Source organism: Coffea arabica, chromosome 4e (assembly GCF_036785885.1).
Source record: "Coffea arabica cultivar ET-39 chromosome 4e, Coffea Arabica ET-39 HiFi, whole genome shotgun sequence".
Taxonomy (NCBI): Eukaryota; Viridiplantae; Streptophyta; class Magnoliopsida; order Gentianales; family Rubiaceae; genus Coffea; species Coffea arabica.
The window spans coordinates 300,824-322,072 of NC_092317.1; the positions used below are offsets into that span (position 1 = coordinate 300,824).

General features: G+C 32.7%; 1 protein-coding gene and 1 non-coding gene across 2 annotated transcripts; one reads left to right on the forward strand and one right to left on the reverse strand.

Annotated features, from left to right (window-relative positions):
- Positions 1 to 776: 776 nt before the first annotated feature.
- LOC113743125 (small nucleolar RNA R71) lies at positions 777 to 883 on the reverse strand. Its single transcript, XR_003461010.1, has one exon. It is a non-coding gene; the product is annotated as a small nucleolar RNA R71 (small nucleolar RNA).
- A 5,995-nt stretch (positions 884 to 6,878) lies between these two features.
- LOC113742368 (zinc finger BED domain-containing protein RICESLEEPER 2-like) lies at positions 6,879 to 9,874 on the forward strand. The gene is made up of 2 exons (XM_027270206.1): positions 6,879 to 8,091; positions 9,831 to 9,874. The coding sequence occupies exons 1-2, from the start codon at positions 6,879 to 6,881 to the stop codon at positions 9,872 to 9,874; spliced, it is 1,257 nt and encodes a 418-aa protein (XP_027126007.1).
- Positions 9,875 to 21,249: the final 11,375 nt, after the last annotated feature.

Genomic DNA, 21,249 nt, shown 5'->3' on the forward strand with positions numbered 1-21,249 from the left:
TGCCAAACTCTAAGTCCCTGTGGAATCGATACCTATTATCCCTATACTCAAGAAACGAACCGTATACTTGCGGAAATAGGGGAATAAGGTTTTAAAATTTGTAGTGTCGTTAAAAGCCCTATCAAGTTTTTGGCACTGTTGTCGGGGACTTAGACTTAGGTGCAACACTAGAGTTAAAGCAAGCTTTATTAAGCTAGACTTTGTTACTTTATCTTTATTTTTGCTAATCTTATATTCTCTATCTTCTAGTTCTTCATTTTGGTTATTTCTAGGTACTAAATTCTTCACCAAAGGCACAGTTTGCCTTCAAAGAATTAAACACAATGAGAAGAGGAAGAAGACGTGCCCAACAACAGCAAATTGAGGTGGAAAGTATAGGTGAAACTATCGTCGAAATGGAGGAGCAAAGGCCAAGATCTTTGAGGGATTATGCCTTGCCAAATGAATCGGAAGCGCAAACTAGTATTGCAAGGCCGGCAATTAATGCAAACAACTTTGAGAGCAAGCCCTCTCTCATCCAAATGGTTTAACAAAGTCAATTTGGAGAAAATGCAATGGAGGATCCTAACACTCATCTAGCTAACTTCATGAATTTATGTGGTACAATCAAAATAAATGGAGTAAGTGATGATGCAATTAAGTTAAGGTTATTTTCTTTTTCATTTTGTGATAAAGCAAAGGTATGGTTTAATTCTTATCCACCTAATACTTTCATTTCTTGGGGTGAGTTGACAAAAGCATTCTTAAATAAATATTTTTCTCCCGAAAAAACGGCTAAACTTCGCATGGATATTACAAGTTTCACTCAACATGAAGGCGAGTTATAATATGAAGCTTGGGAGAAATTTAAGGATCTTTAAAGAAGATGTCCCTGCCATGGTCTCCCTGATTGGTTGTTCGTTCAAACCTTCTATAATGGACTCAACTACCCAACCAAAATCAACATAGATGCCACCGCTGGTGAAACTTTAATGGGAAAATCAACTGAGGATGCTCAAGCGTTGATAGGGGAAATGACCTTTAACAATTATCAATGGGCAAATGAAAGAGGTAACTCAACAAGAGTGGTCGGTATGTATGAAATTGACACTCTCAAATTTTTAAGTCCTAACTTAGAAAACATGTTTAATTCTTGAATGGATAATGTTGAGAGATTGCCAAGTAAACAAGGGGGAGTGGTTCAAATTCTCATGTAAGTGTTGCTTATTGTTCAACATGTGGTGGTAATCATGATAGTGCTAATTGTTTTCATATGGAGCAAGTTCATAATGTTAACAACTACAATTGACCACCTCAAAAAATAATCTTTTTTCAAACACTTACAATCCCGGTTGGAAGAATCATCCTAATTTAGGGTGGAGACGCCAATCAAATGCACAAAAACTATCAGTCCACCCGATTTTCAAACAAAGCAACTTGAGTCACATTTTTAACTTTAGAGGCTAATTTTGAAAAATATTTTCATGACACAAGAGAAAGATTTGATGATGTTAAAATGAACATGAATAATATGATGACCATGATTAAGGATATGCAACACCAGTTAGATACTATTGCTAATTCCAATATTTGAGGCAACTGGGTGAATTTCAAGTAAATTGAGGTGAATCATTTAATATATTACAATATTTATCAATATCTCTATATTTTAATTCCATAGCTGCCATTTTTTTTAATGCAAAATAATCTAAACCATCACTACTAATATCAATATCCAATATATTTCATTGCCACAGAATTTAAAATTAATCAAATTCTCTCTATAGGAATAACATCAATAATTGTAAATCAAAAATAGAAAAATAATGCAGTTATAAATATATATCAAGAACATTTTTTTCATGATAACCATAGCAGTATAACCTATATTTAGTTTCTATTCCGCTTCTTATCCTTAATTTTTATTTTTTTATCACTGTCACTATCTTCATCCCCATCTAATTTGATAATAAAATTAATACTCAATTTATCATTTGATAATTTTAATTTGATAATACCTATAAAAAATTGGAAACAAAAATGGGTACAAGGAAACTATTTACTAATAATGGAAAATCGAGGATTGGGAATATATACCAAGATATATAAATATTGATGGCTTAGTGTGTCTGATGATTTTATTAGTAGCAACAGTACATATTTGGTTGATAATAATAATAAATGAGTTTGAAAGAAAAATAAATGTATGAGGAAAAGAATAGATAGGTAAATAGAAAAGACTGTGGTTTGAATTATTGATTAATAATGTATGAGAGAGTTTTAATATTTGATAGAGTTTTTCAATGAGTTGACAATTAATAAAGGGCATTATTGTCTTTTTATCACAACAAGGGAGGTCTCTGTAATTATGTAAATCTTAAGAGAGTCGAGTGAAGTTATCAAAAATCTCAGGGGAGGTTTCTGAAATTATCCCTTAAAATTAAGACAACAAATGTTTCATTGACTCTAAACAACTTTCATGGACATGTTTTGGCACAATTTGTATAAAAACTAGTCATCTAGCAAATTTTTATGTAGTTTGCAATCTTTCACCAAAAGAAGATGATACCCAAAGAAATCAACTATTTCGAACTAGATATAGGATTTCTAATCGCGTCTTTAATTTGATGATTAATGGTGATAGTTTTTCAAATATAGTTTATAAGAAATGGTTGAAAAATTCAAATTGTTTGTTGAAGATCATCCCGAATCTTATAGGGTTGATTGGATGAAAGGAGTCGAACTTGTTGAGGTAAATTTAAGATGTTTTGTTTCATATTCAATTAAGAAATATGTTGATGAAGTTCTATGTTATGTCGGAGATGTTGATGCTTGACACATGTTGCATGTTAGACCATGACAATATGATATAGATGCAACGCACAGTAGACACGACAATAACTATCATTTTATCAAAGATGCCAAAAATATTATCCTTGTTCCATTGAAGTCGAGTTTGCAGCCTAAATCCCCTATTTTGATTGAGAATAAATTTCTCAATAATGCGTAAGGAAATTGTGAAGTAACCATAGGTATGAAGGGAGTTGATGTGCCAACGTCCTAGAAAAGGCTCCTGATTCAATTGAAAGCCCCAAGTAGAGATAGTTGAGATTTTGAAAGTCGAAAATAATTTTAACTCCTTGTCAATAGATGCAAGTGTTCATGATTCTTCAACCATAAAGGCCAACGACTCAAAAGAGTTGCCACTTAAATCTATTGAGCCAGTTGACGTTCAAGATTATGTGAAGTTTGATTTTTGTTAAGGAAATTATTTTAATTAAATTTTCTCCAATTGAAGAATATTTTCCTATGAAGGCCAAGAAAGTTGAGTTCCTTATCAATCAGGAAAAAATAATAAAATTTTTTTGGACAGTGGAAGCTAATAAAATTGTAGGGTTTAAGCTCTCCGTACAGGTCTCCAAATCATGTGAAATTTCTCATGAGCAAGAATGGTGTTTAGATTCTACCGCAAGCATTGTCCTTACAAGATTCGTGGGAGAATTGTTGCTATATTTTTTCATGGATCATGTGTCAAACTCCTTCATGAAATTCAAGATCGAGTTCTTTGCAAGCAGGGGAGTCTAATGCGGAACAAGTTGCCCTCCTAGTCACAACCTCCGTCGTTCCCATTTCAAGAAATTATTTTAGGTCTTATTTAGGGTTATTTTTTGATTTTATTGTTATTTTTAATTAATTTTGTTAGGATTATTATTATAAGTATTATCGGACCAAAGGAGCATACAAAAGAAATAGGAGAAATCAGCTCGGGGAGCCTTTCAAGCACGTCTGGCATAAAGACTGACTTCATCATCGATGCTAGACATGGTGTCAAAAGATTACCGGTCTTAAAACTGGAGTCATGTCTGGCACCAGTCATCGTTACTAGCAGTTTTATTTTGTTCAGTTATTTCCGTTTTTCATTGTATTCTCTTAGAGTTGCAATATTAGTTTGTTTCATGTTCTAATTAGATGTTTAGGACTTTCTTAAAAATCAAGTAACTTACCAGGACTTTCTCTAGGGCTTTTGTATCAAATATTTCTTCATCGATTATAATGAAACTTTGATTGATTATTCCAATTATCAAGAGTATTCTCTCATTATTCTCGAATCTTTGATTCGTGTTTTGAGGTTAGAACGTGATTCGATCCTTTGTTTTTCTATGAATTTCATTCATAAAACAAATCCTCTTTTACATTCTTTGGCTACCACATCATAAAATTCATCAAACTAATGTAGTGTTAACCTTAAGAAAATCTATAATTAGCTAATCTTTAAAAATTGAGAAGTGGCCCTAAAATAAATTGAAACAAAAAGATTTCCTTGCTCAACTTTCTACAAGCAAAAGGTTGATGACTAGCCATTATGAATAATGTGAAAATGCATCAAAAAACAATGAAGGATCTCATTTAAGAAAAAAAAACCAAGATTAAATTGGAACAAGCATAAGAACCTGATCAACATATATACAAACTACTGATTTTGTTCTTAAAGCATATCACATGAATTTTAACTACTATATCATTATACGCCTGACGCTCCAAATGTTTGAATAGTAAAGAATACTCATCAATGCAAGATTCATCATTCACTCCTTTGCCAAATGTGAAATAGTTATACCTAGAGCTGATTCGCCTATGTAATGGAGTAGAGGATCATCTGATTAAACCATTACCTTAAAATTCGATCACCACAAAAATTTGCACAAGAAACTAATACCTTAAGGATTACTATGGCTAAAAAATGGCAACAATTATGGCAGCTCTTTATATTCATGATCAGTTGATCAATTTGATAAAATTCCCTCTAAATCAGAGACCAAAACAACTTAAACATTGATTTTGCTAGATTCATAAACCAAAATATCACGTGCACACATATTACAGTAAGGTCAATGAAAACAACATGATTCAAAGAGACAAGTATTAAAATTAAGGGTTAATTTCACATACCTCCCCTATGGTTTTTAACAATTGCAGAAAGCTCCTCTCAAGTTCTAAATATTACACATCCCTCCTCTATTTTCACTATTAAGTAAAATTCTAGATTCAAAAGACTATATTTTTTTTCAAAATTCTTATAATGCCCTTGAGTTATAATTCACAACAAAAATATAAAGGAAAAAAATGGTTTACAATCTCTATTTCATTTATCTTTATTTCCTACCACTATTACCTACTCATCAACATCTAAATTACTATTAAATAAATACTTATATTTATTCTAATGTTTCTTTTTTACTTAAAAATTTCTGATGTAGACCATTGTATCAACTATAAATGCTATATCTTATACCTAAAAACTTACCTACAATCTAGGCATGTCAATGGGTCGGGTCTTACCCAGATCTAATACATATGAGTAGGGTTTAGATTTAATTTTTCAAATCCAAACCCTACCCAGACCCAGACCCTATGAGAGAGTCATGGGTCTGAGTAGGATTTGATTTTTTAGAATCCATATCCAAATCCAGACCCATATCAAACCCTAGCCAGACCCATGTATACTTAATTAAATAATATATAGTAGTAAATTTATAAAATAATCTAATATTCTATGGCCATTGGATGTAAGACTTCATGACCGTTAGATTAAATGATTCACTCTTAACCTAATAAAATACTAATTAGTTCCACCTATGCCTATCTATTGTGTGCCTCCATTGTCTTTCTCTACCTCTCTATTTCATTTCTTTAGAAATCTTGCAAACTATTTCTTTTGCCCTACCATCTATCAGTTTGTCTTTACTGTTTTACTCAACTAAGTTCAAATATTGGTAAGTTCAAAAAATATTTCATATGAATATATGATGTAATTTGGTAGTAACGAATCTACTATAATGTTCTCAATTCGTCTATGTACACAATAAATAGTTTGTGCATGATATGTTAAAGTAATAATAAATTCATGATATTATAAAGCATTGGTTCATTGATTGCTTTATGAAATAATAGTCATCTACTGATTACTTTATTCATAGTACTTGCAAATTAAGGTATATTACTTTTATAGGCATTGAATCATGTTAATAACCAATCTATTTCTGTTTTCTAGAAAATGGCAACGGATCCCACTCTTAATATTGGTGATCAAGACAGAGTGGTCAACTTGGGAGACGAAGAAATACACACGCCTGTTGAAGGGAAGAAAAAATTAATTTCAAATGTATGGGATGATTTCGATAGAAGTAATGATGTTGTAACATGTAGGCATTGTAAGAAAAAATTTGCAGCAAAAACTACTTCTGGTACTAGCCACTTGAAAAAGCATATTGAAAATTGTTTTGCTAGGAAGAGAAAAAACCAATCGTTACTTTTTGCAGCAAAGAATGTTACTGATGGGACTGTAAAACTTGAGCCTTACAGATTTGATCAAGAAACTAGTAGAAGAGACATGGCTACGATGATAATTATCCGTTTAATATGTGTGACCATGAATTTTTGAGATATTTTGCAATGGTTTAAACCCAAATTTCAAGGTTGTCAGTCGAAATACTTTAAGGGCAAATGTGATTAATTTGCATAAAGAAGAAAAGAAAAGGTTGTACAACCACTTGGATGACATCTCTTCTAAAGTTACTTGTACTACTAATATTTGGACATCAGACCACTCAAATATTGGGTATTGTTGCTTGACTGCATATTATATAACTGAGGATTGGGAATTGAAGAAGAAAATTCTTGCATATAAATCCATTGCATATCCCCATGATGGTGAAACATTGAGCTTGTTTGGATAGTGGGTTATTTTTCCAAATATATTTGCTTACATCACCATTACAATTTTTAATACAGCTTTTTATCTCACATACACCACATCACAAAAAATGCTACAGTAAAAATATCTCAAATAATTTACAATCCAAACAAACCAATTGTTTAAATTCATCTCTGATTTGATAATGGAGTGGAATTTGGACAAGAAGATTTTTTCAGTAGTAGTTGACAATGCAACTTTAAATGACTCTATGGTCAAATACTTGAAATCTTGGCTTGTTGACAAGTCTCTACTACCTTTGGGAGGGGAACTACTGCATGTTCGATGTAGTGCACATTTATTAAATTTGATTGTCCAGGATGGATTGGCTGAAATTGGAGGACTACTTAGCAAGATTCGAGGAACAGTAAAATACTTGAAAAAGTCTGCTTATGCAAATCAAAATTTTGAAAATGCAATTAACCAATGCAAGTTGAAAGGTAAAAGGAAAGTGGGTTTGGATGTTCAAAATAGGTGGAATTCTACATTTACAATGCTTGATACTGCATTACCACTAAGGGAAGCTTTTGATCGTTTAGACCAAATGGGCAAGAACTATAAGTATAATCCATCTCAAAAGGAGTGGGAAGTTGTTGTTATTGTTGTTCATAGTTGTCTAAAACACTTTTATAATGCAACTCGTCATTTTAGTGGTACGAAATTTCCAATAGCAAATGTGTTTTTTCCTGATATTTGTAGCATTCAACTTCAATTGATGAAATGGGAACAAAGTGAACATGACTTTTTTAGACATATGGCTGGTCCAATGAAAGAGAAGTTTGAAAAATATGGGGAAGAGTGTAGTTTGGTACTGACAATAGCTGTAGTGCTTGATCCAAGGTTTAAGATGGATTTGGTGGAGTATTATTATAGACAAATTCATGGACATAATGCTGAAAAATATATTCAACGGGTTCATAGTACTTTAGTTGATTTGTATATGGATTATGGAGGTAAATTTTTACCATCATTAGATCTTTGGAACAGTGAAAGTGTTGAGAAAAGTAGTTCAAGTAACGATGCATTGAGTGACTTTGATAAATGGTACTTCGAGTCTCACTCGTCTTGCCTTCATGCAAATCAAAAATTAGAATTGGATCAATACTTGGAAGAGCAAAAGTTTCCAAGAAAGGACAATTTTGATATTTTAGAATGGTGGAAAGCTAATTGTCCAAAATTTCCTATTTTGGCAAAAATGGCACGTGATATATTGGTTGTTCCGACCACTACAGTTGCATCAGAATCTGCATTTAGTGTTGGTGATAGAGTAATTGATGAGACTCGTGCCAAATTACTTCCAGATGTAGTTAAAGCATTAGTGACTACTGATGATTGGATTGAATCAAAGAAAAAAATGAGTAAGTATTTATAAATATTCTTATTCTATTATTTATTTACTATCGATTCTTTGTCAAATAACTTTTATTTCATTCACTATTTTAGGGCTCAATTGCGAGACATCTACCAATATCGAGATTTAAATAAGAAAAAGAGGTACAAAATTACATTTTTTTAATAAGGTTGAATATTTATATATGTTATGATTGTTTCCTTTTTCAAAAACTAATCCTAATTGGTATTGTAATTGGTGCAGACTTTTTCAGGAAAAGGAGAAAAGGTAAAAGCAAACAAATGAAAGATTAGATGTGGATGCAGTTAAATCTTTGAAAATATACACAAGTAGTCAATAATAGTTCTTTATTTAAGTTCATAATATTGCATTCAACTTTTTGAATGTTATTTTATTATTTGAAAACAAAAATTGGATGGTATTTATATTATTTATGAATTCTCTCCATTTTTAGTACATTTTTACTTTAGTATATTCAGAAATACCCATGGATACCCATTGGATACCCAAATCCATGAGGGTTTGGGTATGAATTTTCTTTTTCAGACCCAAAAGGGTCTGGATTTGGGTCTGGGTATAACTAAATTAAATGGGTCTGGATTTGGATCAAAGGGATCCAATCCAAACCCTACCCATTGACATGCCTACTATAATTTCATAATAATATCAGATTTTACTTAACATACTACAATATTTATCAATATTTCTAAATTTTAATTCCATAGCTGCCACTTTTTTAATACAAAATAATCTAAACCATCACTACTAATATAAATATCCAATATATTCCATTGGTACAGAATTCAAAATCAATCAAATTCTCTCTATAAGAATAATATCAACAATTGTAAATCAAAAATAGAAATACAATACAGTTATAAATATATACGAAGAACACTTTTTTTCATGATAACCATAACAGTATAACCTATATTTAGTTTATATTCCACTTCTTATCCTTAATTTTTATTTTTTATCACAGTCACTATCTCCATCTCTATCTAATTTGATAATAAAATTAGCACTCAATTTGTCATTTGACAATTTTAATTTGCTAATACCTATAAAAAATTAGAAACAAAAATAGACGCAAAGAAACTATTTACTAATAATAGAAATCGAGGATTGGGAATAGCTACCAAGATATATAAATATTGATGGTTTAGTATATATGATGATTTTATTGGTAGCAACAGTATATATTTGGTTGATAATAATAAATAAATGAATTTGAAAGAAAAATAGATATATGAGAAAGAGAATAGATAGTTAAATAGAAAAAACTGTAGTTTAAATTATTGGTTAATAATGGATTAGAGAGTTTTAATATTCGACATTGCTTGCAACCTGGATGTCTTAGGATCAACATTTGTTGATATCAGAAGTAGGATTTAGTGGTCCTTCTCATGTGTGAGAAGTAGGTTTTCATCTGTGCTTGTTCACAGGGAGCTGCTTTGTGCAATAATATTTCCTTAGTTTGTATTTGGTTAGGTTAGTTTCTTGATGTGAATGGTCTTCAAGCAACCAACCAGACCCCCAACCCAGAAACAAAAAGGCAATGGGGAAAAATAATTGTGGATTTGAAACAAACCAGTGTGGTTCTTTATCATTTTCTAGTTTGGAGGTTCATTTGAAATGCTTCATTCTGTTCATCTTAAATATGGGACTGCTCCATTGCATGTTAACTTTCTGAGCAATGCTACTCATTACAGTTTGAAAGTTCTGAAGTAAATGTTCCATTTGCAGGGCACGTGAAGAAGAAGAAAGAAAACTTAACAGGTTTGGCTTAAGATCTGTCTTATCTATAACAGTCTCACTTCCCTTCCTACTTTCTGAGCCTTCCTTTTTTCGTTAACTTTATTGTTTGTCTCTTCCATCCCTGTGGTTTATTTGATTGATAAAAAGAAAATTGTAGTTTTATGAGGAGATACCTAGAGACTGTGTCCTAAACTCAAATACCTTTCTAAGCTTGCCAATTGAAGCCTATAGGTCAACTTTAGTTTGCTATTTGTATAATGTTAGCTGAATTTTCAGCTAAAACTGGGATAATAAGGTGATACATGTGTGGATTTATCCTTATTTATTATGTGGCTACTGGAGGTGGTACAAGACATATTCCCTATGCTTTTAGTTTCCTTTTCAAGACAAACTTTACAGTTCTCTGGTTTTTCCTTATCAAACAAGGACATTGACAAGGTTTATTAAAGGTTCTCATGGGCATATTTTTGTTGCAGGGAGGAATACAAAAGAGCGATAAAGGAATTGAAGCAGACTAGGTTTGGCTCTAATTCTATTGTATGTCATTGAGTTAGGTTGCATAAGGTGTTGGTAGTAGTTCAGTAACTCATTTTGTTTGATGAATACTCGACAGGGAGAGGCTGGAAGCTCTGCTTGAGAGGTATGCTGCAAAATGGTTTTTCCTGAGTCAACATGAATCAAATTACTGGATTTTCCAACTTTAATTAAGATAATATTTTCTTTTGTTTTTGGGATTCAAACTCCTTATTTGAAGATTTCCTGTTTGGGAACAGCACTTTCTTTTCTAAACTAGTTGTACTTATCTAAAGTTGTCATTACTTCAGCCTATGTGTCTGGAGGTGAATTACATAGGTTGAACCTTTTACCTATCTACTAAGATGGTATGTTGGCGAATTTTCTATGAGGATTCATATCTGTTTCGGAAAGATGTTGACTGTGACCATCTGCTGATCACAAGTATTTAATGTACTTTAATTTTAACTGAAACCTAAGTGGGTACAAATATAGCTCCAGCTCTCAAAACTGTTTTTATTGCTGGTACTGATTACGGTTGACACAAAGGCATGGATGTTTTCTCATCCGCCTCTTTTGTTGCCAGGAAAAAGTGGTAATTAGGGACTTGTGGAGCTTTGCCAGTGACCTAGAAGTACAGAGATGATAAATTTGTTAAAGTGGTTAAGATAATTTTCTGAGTTGCTTTTGGCCCATATGGTTGCTGCATTAATTGATGGCTGTAGTTTCAGCGAATCACTGAGAAATGGGCATGTTAGCATATCAGCTTTATTTTAGGGCGGAAACACCAGTAAATACTTAACTGAGACTGATGGAATCATTGGTTCGCACAGCCTATCAGGTGTTTAGATTTATAAATCTTGGTTTAGCTTTCTTTACCTTGTTATTGCACTAAATCTGTCTTGTAATCTATGCATTTGCCCTTGATTTAAGCTGATAAATATGGAATGAACCTGGTGAAATCTTGTAATTATGAGCTATGTACATTTCAACATCTATCATTTTGCTTTTCAGAAGTATAGTCACTTTTGAATTTTTGAACCATTTCCTTGAACTATGAGTCCACTGTTGCTAAATGGTAACATTCATTATAGGAAAAGAGAAGCAATATGATGTGGCTGAAATGCCCATCAACTCTTATTAAACTTGGATGATACTAATGTGAAAAATTGTGTGGGCAAAAATGGCAAAAACAAAAAAGAATGGCGGAAAAATAAATCTTGAGGTGGATGGGCTTTGATTTTTTAATTAAAAAAATTAAAGCCGAGTTTGACTATGATTAGATCCTCAGTGCAAGTGCTAAGGAGAGTGGTTGAGGATGGTGGCTGTCACAGATATTTTGGAGGCTTGGAAGGGGATGGCTAGCAGAGCAGTGCCTGGTGCCATAATCTTGGGCTTGTTTCTTTTGCTCTCTCTGTACCTCTCCATCTGATTTAGTTGTTTTATCACTTCTACGTCGTATTCTGGATGTTGATATAGTTGTGAAATTTGCGGTTATTGTTAGCTGGTTCAGACAGCAATTATCCAGCTGCGGTAAAAAATTTTCAAGGTGGGTTGGCATTTTAGTTCTGACATCGAGGAGTCTGCTGATAATAGGTTGAAACTACAAGGGGGAGATGGAAGTGGCCTAAATGCTTTCATTTGTTTCCTACTTGTTCTCTTCCATTTCTCCCTTCTGTAACTTAGGTAACTTCTGATGTGAGATGTTCTGTGCAACTCAGGAAAAATGCAGGAAAGAGTGACGGAAAGCAGAAATAGAGCATGAAGTTGACTGGCCAAATAAAATAGAGCTGCTCTAGCTATCAGTTGGATGTTTTGCCCAGGAACCGGATAACTGGGCAGAAAGCAGTAGCCGTTTACCAATTTGAACTAATGTTGTTTTTGTTTATATGCTAGAATGATGACTTTTTGTGTGATGGCTTTCAATATTTCGCAAGTTTCGGGTATAGCAAAACCCAAAAACCTCAATTCCCCGTGCGGGGGGATCCACACTTTTTGACACCTAAGAAATGGTAACGAGTAGAGCAGGGCCATACCAAGTTGCTGGTTAATTACGTTACGAGATGTATTGACGGGCTTTACGCATTCAGTTCCAGCTATTTCTGCATCTTCTAAGCCACTTGAACGACATATACCGACGCCATTCATCACTGGAGGAAATTTTTTTTATTATTTCAAAAAATGGTGATGGCCTTTAAAAACGAAAAAGAAAATGTAAAGGATAAGCTTCTGATAATGTGAAGCTTTGACTTCGTCAGTAGTTGTCCTGCATCATGTTTTGAGTTTTCGCTAGGCAATTTATCTGTAAAGGTACTCGTTGGGTCTGGCTGTGAACAAGAATTGCTCCCTGCAGTGCATCTTATAGTTAACATGCTAATTTGAGAAACCTCCCTTGAGGTTTTTGACAAATTTACTTAGCTTTCCTAAGATTGCAATAATTAATAGACCTTCTTTAGTCCAATCAAATAACTAAAATGTCTTCCGCTTAAGTCATAAAGGGCCAAAAAAGAAAAGAAAAAGTCTTACTCCTCCGTCTCATTGTTATTGTAATATTTCACTTTTTTTTTATTGTCCCAAAATTAGAGTCATGCTACAATTTTTCCCTTCCACAGTTTCATTCTAACCCTTGTTGTGCATGTGTAAAAAAATCCCAAGAAATTTAATGGGACCTAATATTTATTCCCATTTAGAGAAGTTACAAGAGTGTGTAAAACAACTCTTACTTTATAAGGCTAGTATTGATGCGTTGAGGAAGAGATGCATTTGATTGAGATAGGATCCACATAATTATGACTCCCTGACAAACATAAACTTTAGTTGACTAAGGTACTTCCAACGGGTAAATTTGGAAAGCATCCGTTGGAAATAATAATCTATTATACATAAAAAGTTTCAATCACAAGAAACGTTCAAATCATACAAGTGATTGATTCATTGGAGATTCACAAATTCGAGATCCCTTCCTTATTTATTCTTAATTTTGTATAGTTCTAGTGTGTTTATTCTAACACATCCGGATTCATATTATGTTACCACATCCGAATTCCTATTGTGTTAGTATCATTTGTTATTTGTTAAGTGGGGCGTGTGTTTTAAATTAATTCTAGCAGTTGTTAGTTACTTAACTAGTATTAATTAAGAGTTACTCAAGTCATTAGTTTGGTTCACTAAATGACTAAGGTCATTTTGACCATAGTAAGCCGAGTTAGGATTTAGAAACTAGTTAATTGTTTTCTAATTTGATTAGGATTTTTTATTCTCATAAAGGGTATATAAAAGCTTTAGTTATACGTTAGTAAGTTAGACACATGGAATAAGAATTTCGTTGAGAAATTTTCAGAATTTCTTTTTTGAGAGAAAGAATTCTTTTTACTTGTGAAAGCCGTTCTTGAACATCTTAGAGTTGACCTACGATGTTTTCTCGATTTATCAATCAAGTAATTGCCTTGATTGTGGCGTCGTTCTACATGTCTTAATTTTTCTTGAGTGATCGAAGATAGATTAAAGACATCCATCTCCAAACGTTGATCCTAATTTTAGTCCAGAACTTGTGGTTCATGTTCTTGATTCATTTTGGCGTATCGAGAATCGCATCGTTATTTATGAGAATGCTAAAACAATGATGAATTATGTTCTTAGGTTGGGGACACGGGCCAACACAAAATATATCCGATGACATAATGATCTTTTTATTGGTTGCGTATATAGAAAGTTAAAGTTGTTGCATGACTATAAGCCTTCAGGGGATCAATTGTAGTAGTATATTTTATAAAGGTAGGGGGGTTGATTTACTACTCACCCCTAATTCTAAGAGGGTATTTTATATTTATGCCAAAAAGAAAAAAAAAACCTTGCTTTTTTTATTTTATTTTTTCTGTTTTCCTTGCTTTTCACGCTTAAAAATTCGGGAATTTGTTAAAAGTGCCCAATACGGCCTAGAATCACCAATGCCCACATTTATGTCTTCCAGAGTAGTAGGAGGCAGGAGGCTTGGGGATTTACCCATTCCAAAACGCTCCCATATAATTTGGGCTTGATTTATGCAATGGTGGTGTTGGATACACTACATCATCCCTCCCATAAAAGTCTGTGCCAATGCAATTCTCAATCACTTCCTAAGTTCCTATGCAAGGAAATTATTCTTGAGAGAGAGAGAGAGAGAGAGAGAGAGAGGGTGTGAAAATTTTGAATTTAGGCTAACCCCATTTTAAACCCAAAACGCGATTAATTACCTAAGCCCAGCCGAAAGTCCAAACCAAAACATACAGGCCAGCCCGTCTTCTATCACTCAAACCCAACCAAAAATACATGGGCTCTGACCTTCTAGCCCATTCGAAAATAAGAAACAAGCCCACCAAAATTAATAAAAATTAGCCCAACCCTTTTTCTTTCTTTTCTTTCCTTTCTTTTCTTTTTCTTCTTCTCTTTTCTTTCTTTCCTCTTCCTCCACTTCCAGCCGTTTCCTCTCCGGTCGCCAAAAATTACCAAAATCTACTCCCCCACTCGATTTTTCGCGTAGATTTCATTTCTGGACTTAGTTTTAACAAAAATTGACCTTAAAGTGGCTAAAAAGACAAGAAACAGCCGCGGTTTTCATTTTTTCAAACATCCTATCTTTCACCAAAAATCATAAAAAAATATATTACAATACGCCTTATAATCTCTACATTACAACTATAATCTTAGCTAACCAGAAAACAACAACAAAAGACTACATTAAGGCAAAACAGTCCCTAAAATTCTTTTTTTTGGCATTTTTTCAAACAATTAACATGCATTCACAAAATCTATCTCCCTTTTCCCTAATCTAGCTCAAGCTATTTCCCAAAGTTTCATCCATACAACACCAACAAAAACCAGCAAAAATAAGCAACAAAAAAGGTAACCACACATACATTCAATCTAGTTAATTAAAAAAAGAAAAGCTAGAAAAAAAAGAGATAAATACCTCAATGAAGAGTTTGGTCCCTTTGCCAAGGTTTTTGATGAAATTGCCAAGCTCCAATCCAACCGATTGCTGCCTTGTTGTGTGCAAATGTGTTGGAAAAAATTTGGGAGAGAGGAGAGCCGAGAGGGAGTGTTTTTTGTTTCTTTTTTTTTTTTCTTCTTCTTTTCGGTTGAGACAAGAGAGAGAGCCGAGAGAGTCTTTCTTTTGCCAAAGTGGAGCTTGTCTTTCTTTTTCTCATTTCCCCCCAGAGAGAGCCGAGTGATGTATTGACTTGGAGTGTTAAGTTGGGCCAAATGATGGTTTTTCTTCCAAAGACAAGAAATATGCATGGGCTATCAATGATGAATTTTTTACCAAAATGGGAAGAAATGTTCATGAGGATGGAGTGTAGAAATGGGTTAATAGTGGTTTTGGTGAAACAAAAATGATTAGGATGATTTTTATTTTCTTCTTTTTTTCGTCGTTTTTGTTTTTGTTGTTTTTGTTTTCTTTTTCCTAACATAAACCTACAAAAATGAGAAAAATACACATTAAAATGTAACAAAATAAATAATTCATTAAATAGAAAAAATTCAAGAAAATATTAAAAATTGACAAAAATTTGGTGTTTACAATTAGTTTTCAAACATCTTGAAAGCTAATTAAAACGAACTTAGGTTGTCTGAAATTGGTATAGAAGAAATGTATGTATAGGTATCTGCTGAGCTTTAAAGTCATTTGCATCTTCCACCTTTGTGATATAAGTTTGAGCGGAACAGAGTGATCCTGTTGAAATAACAAGGGATGACAGTACATTAGAAATTCATTTTGATCAACTTGCAAGCAAGATGAGGCCTAAACTCAGGACAAAGTATATGAATTTAGCGGATTATAAGCATGAAGAAATTCCTAAAGAATCTGGGCAAACAGATGACTGAACATTCTATTTTCTTTTCATGCTACTTCATATCATCAAGATGTGATGCTCATGATTTGAATTTTATTTTGCAGCCATATCGATCTTCTCTTTCCTATGCCCAAACCCCAAATAAATATATAAGAGAAAATAATTTGATATATGTGTTCCTTACGGGATGACTGATTTTAGTTGATGAATGTTGATAGGTTGGTTCTCGAACAAGTTTTGGAGGAATTGAACAAGTAAAGGTTTGCACCATTTGATGATCAGTGCAATATTTGTTTCAAGTTTTGGCATGTAACACCTTTGTTTCTTTTATTAATTTGAATCAATAGCACCTTTGTTTCTTTTTTTGGGTCTGGGTATAACTAAATTAAATGGGTCTGGATTTGGATCAAAGGGATCCAATCCAAACCCTACCCATTGACATGCCTACTACAATCTCATAATAATATCAGATTTTACTTAATATACTACAATATTTATCAACATTTCTAAATTTTAATTCCATAGCTGCCACTTTTTTAATACAAAATAATCTAAACCATCACTACTAATATAAATATCCAATATATTTCATTGGCACAGAATTCAAAATCAATCAAATTCTCTCTATAAGAATAATATCAACAATTGTAAATCAAAAATAGAAATACAATACAGTTATAAATATATACGAAGAACACTTTTTTTCATGATAACCATAACAGTATAACATTAAATTTAGTATCATTTATCTTTTTACTTAAATAACTTGAATGAGATAGTTGGAATAGAAATACCTTAAAATGCACTCCTTTAGGTTTGAAGATAACTTATTTGGCTTCGTATTGATTTTTTCAATTGTAAAACAAGAGAATGACTTCTTATTTTCATGGACGAATTTCATACTCTGTCCATTTGTGCTTATGTATATAAATCTGGTATCTTTTAGCTTTAAAATCTCTTTAGGATTTGAGAATCCATGAAGTTATTTGTGAAAAAGAATTTCATGAGTTGGTTTGTCATGAACAAACGCAGCCACTAGACTAGTGACTAGCGGCCACGGATGATGTCTTCATATTCACAAAGTTTATTTCATTTTTGTTTGGCAAGCGCAATACTTTTGGAAAATCTTGTCAAAATGAGGTTTTGGTCTGCTGGTTCCTTGAGGGTAGTTTCTATGGCAAAGAGAGGAGCTGTAGGTGTCATTTCTCCTCCTCCGAGCGTTGCTTAGTTTGATCATGCCGGGTATGTGTTTGTGTGTGTATTCCTTTGCTTGTCTAGATTTAAAGAGAAGGTTAATCGAGTTCCTTGACCTTGACTAATGCACATTTTCATCCAATTAAGTTCTGTAAATCTCTTAATTTTCTTTTAGTGCACATTTTGAATATATCATTTTGCAATGTCTAGAGGTTGGAGGACTTTTTGTGTCTGATTGGATATTCACCGTTGTTTTAGCCATAGGTGCCTTTTTGGTTTACCATATTGTTATACCATACTTTTTAGAATTAGTTTCGAAACTTGTGATGATAAGTGACACAAGGAAAAATAAAAGAAGTGTGAGGCTTTCACATAGTTTCTACGATTCTATCTGGTTTTCAAATATTCTTAGGGTGCCTTTTTTTGGTTTGATACAAATTACGGTTATAAAATTCATAGTGCTATCAGTATTGAAGATAGTGCATCCTTCTTGCTTTGGTTGATGTCTTACTTTTGTTGTTTCTGTGTTTTTTTGGTCCAAGATGAAAGGCCATGTGTCAATTAGTAGTGGGAGACCTGGTTTCGAAGTCCATATGACTTTCAAATAGGATAGAGTAAGTTGTTCTTTTGGTCAAATGTTTTAGAATAACTCTATCATAGATTAAGAATTTTTTTTGTATTGATTTTTGTTTACAAGCATCCTTGGAATGGTGTTGAGAAGGGAATTGTTCTGCATGAGATCAATGTGCCAAAATCCACTTCAAAAAAAAAAAACTCAAGAAAGTATTTGTCTATGTGATACAAATCAAGAAAAAAGTGCTTCTAAATATGTATAATTTGTTTTTTGGTACATTTGTGTTCAATGGAGTAAAATTCTTGCTGTGGGACCGGCCCAACGAGGAGAAACAAGATGCGACTTCTGCCGCAACTGTGACACGGTTGATAAATCCAAATGATGGATTGACAGAACTTAAAGCAATGGGCCCAGAAAACATGACAAAGTTGGAGGAAAAGTTGGGATGAATGTTGGAAGGCCAAGTAATATCAGTCGCTGTTATTGGCTTCATTGCTTGGTTCATATCCAAGCCATGAAAATTTTGCTATTATCGAGATTCTACTTAAACTACTATTTTTAACTTTGGCAACTCATATTATCTGTTTTAAGTTGCAAGCACACGTCATTTGACTTATGGTTAATTTCACATACCTCCCCTGAGATTTTTAACAATTATAGAATGCTTCCCTCAATTTCTAAATATTACACTTTCTTTCATTATTTAAGTAACATAATTCACTATAATTCACTATAAAATTATAAAGAAAAAAAATGATTTACAGTCTCTATTTCATTTATCTTTATTTGCTACCACTATTACTTACTTATCAACATCCAAATTACTATTAAATAAATACTTATATTTGTTTTAATGTTTCTCTTTTACCTAAATGGTACATTTTATATCAAAAAACTTACCTGCAATCTTAGAATAATATCAGATTTTACTTAATATACTGTAATATTCATTAATATCCCTAAATTTCAATTCCATAGTTGCCATCTTTTTAATATAAAATAATCTAAACCATCACTACTAATATTAATATCCAATATATTCCATTGGCACAGAGCTCAAAATCAATCAAATTCTCTCTATAGGAATAATATCAATAACTGTAAATCAAAAATAGAAACACAATGTAGTTATAAATATATACGAAGAATATTTTTTTCATGATAACAATAGCAGTATAACCTATATTTAGTTTCTATTCCACTTCTTATCCTCGATTGTTATTTTTTATCACTGTCACTATCTTCATCTCCATCTAATTTGATAATAAAATTAGCACTCAATTTATCATTTGACAATTTCAATTTGCTAATACCTATAAAAAAATTGGAAACAAAAATAGACGCAAGGAAACTATTTACTAATAATGAAAAATCGATGATTGGGAATATATACCAATATATATAAATATTGGTGATTTAGTGTGTATGATGATTTTATTAGTAGCAACAATACACATTTGGTTGATAATAACAAATAAATGAATTTGAAAGAAAAATAGATATACGAGGAAGAGAATAGATAGTTAAATAGAAAAGACTATGGTTTGAATTATTGGTTAATAATAAATGAGAGAGTTTTAATATTTGATAGAGTTTTTCAATGAGTTGACAATTAATAAATGACATTATTATCTTTTTATCACAACAAGGGTGGTCTATGTAATTATGTAAATCTCAAGGGAGTCAAATGAAATTGCTGAAAACCTCAGGGGAGATTTCTGAAATTATCCCTTATAGATATGGCAAAGTTAATAAACCTTGAGCGTTACAGTAGAGGTGTTGAACCTTGAGAGTTGAGATATGCAAAGATTAGGAGTTGATCCATCCAGGGCATTTTAATTTTTTTCAAATTATAGGTGTTAGGTTTCGAGTCCAAAATTTCTCATTTACACTCCATTTTTTGATATCATCCAATCCATCCCTTCTCCAGACCATTTAAAGTTACTATACGCAAAACACTATAATATTTATTAGCCATATTAACAACTATATTGCTTCTTACTTATCTATCAAACATTAATTTTTGATAATAACTATATTGTTTCTTACTTATCTAAATAGTATAATCTGTATTAGTGGTTTGTAAATGACAATTATCGTATTATTGTCTATATTTTTGTGGGCAAGAGTGGGTAAAAAAATTAATTACAATCGCGCGTCACGCGGTATGTATTGTCTAGTACACACAACAGAAGTGAAGATATGCCACAACGGAGGACGCAGCTGACTAAATGGCCTGTGGGTTTTTTCATAATAGTGGTACTGGTATTCAATTAAGCTTGCGCAGGCAAGTAACTTTCTAGAAGGGAAAATTATAAAATGAACATTGATGGTTCACTACTCAGCTGGCTACTGCTAGCACTATGGTTAATTGAGTCTGTGGATTATCATCCAGAGTCCAAGACTCAAGTGCATGCCTATTGGCTAGATCTGGCAATTTGCCCAAAATCCAATAATCCACCCAATCCACCCATTAATTTGAGAGGTTGGGTTGGGTAAATTGGGTATTGGATCAATTTTGGGTAGGATAATAAAAATTCATACATATTTTGGATGGTTTGAGTATTTGTGTTGGGCACCCATTACCCAACTTAAATTAAAAAAATAAATAAACAAATTAAACACAAAATGCACGATAACGCACGCAGGAGTTGATCTATTAAGTCAACGACTTTCCCAATACGTAGGGCCCCATAGATCGTATAATCAGGTGTAATCCCAGTGCACGATAACTTGCCTAAATCTTGACCATCCAAACAAGTCATATCCGTGTATCGGCTTTTAGCAAGCGGGAATTTGATGCGGCTAAATTCTTGTAACGGCTCGATGGGATGCAGCCTAATGACTGTTAAATGTTTGTGTTTGTGAGTTGTGAGCTCTAGGAACATAAGATCATGACGGTGTCCAATTGTTACACAATACAAATTCAATGGCAGCCCAAGGTGAGATACACACGCCTAAAATGTGTGCATTGTTTAGATGTTTCTAATTTCTCCATTTTACAACGGCTCAGATGCGTTATCATGCATGATTCCTTTGTGTTTATTTTTTGGGTCAAAAGTTCAGTTTATAATTTTCTTTAAAGTGTGATTGGGTCCAAATAGTTTACACAATTAGTATGTATGTGTATTTGTGAAAGTATATTAGTATATATTTTAGTGTGTTTATATGTGTAAAAATAACGTATTTTAAAAGAACTTAAAAAGTGAGTGTGTATTTGTATCTGTGAGTGTTTTAGTATGTGAAAATATATCTATCTATGTAAAAATGTATTTATGTGTGTGAATTTTTT

What these genes read in the sequence shown, in the direction of transcription:
- LOC113742368 (XM_027270206.1), top strand. Translation starts at nt 6,879, where the DNA reads ATGGAGTGGAATTTGGACAAGAAGATTTTTTCAGTAGTAGTTGACAAT. An exon ending in TGAATCAAAGAAAAAAATGA is followed by an intron (nt 8,092 to 9,830) that starts GTAAGTATTTAT and finishes TTCCATTTGCAG; the next exon opens with GGCACGTGAAGAAGAAGAAA.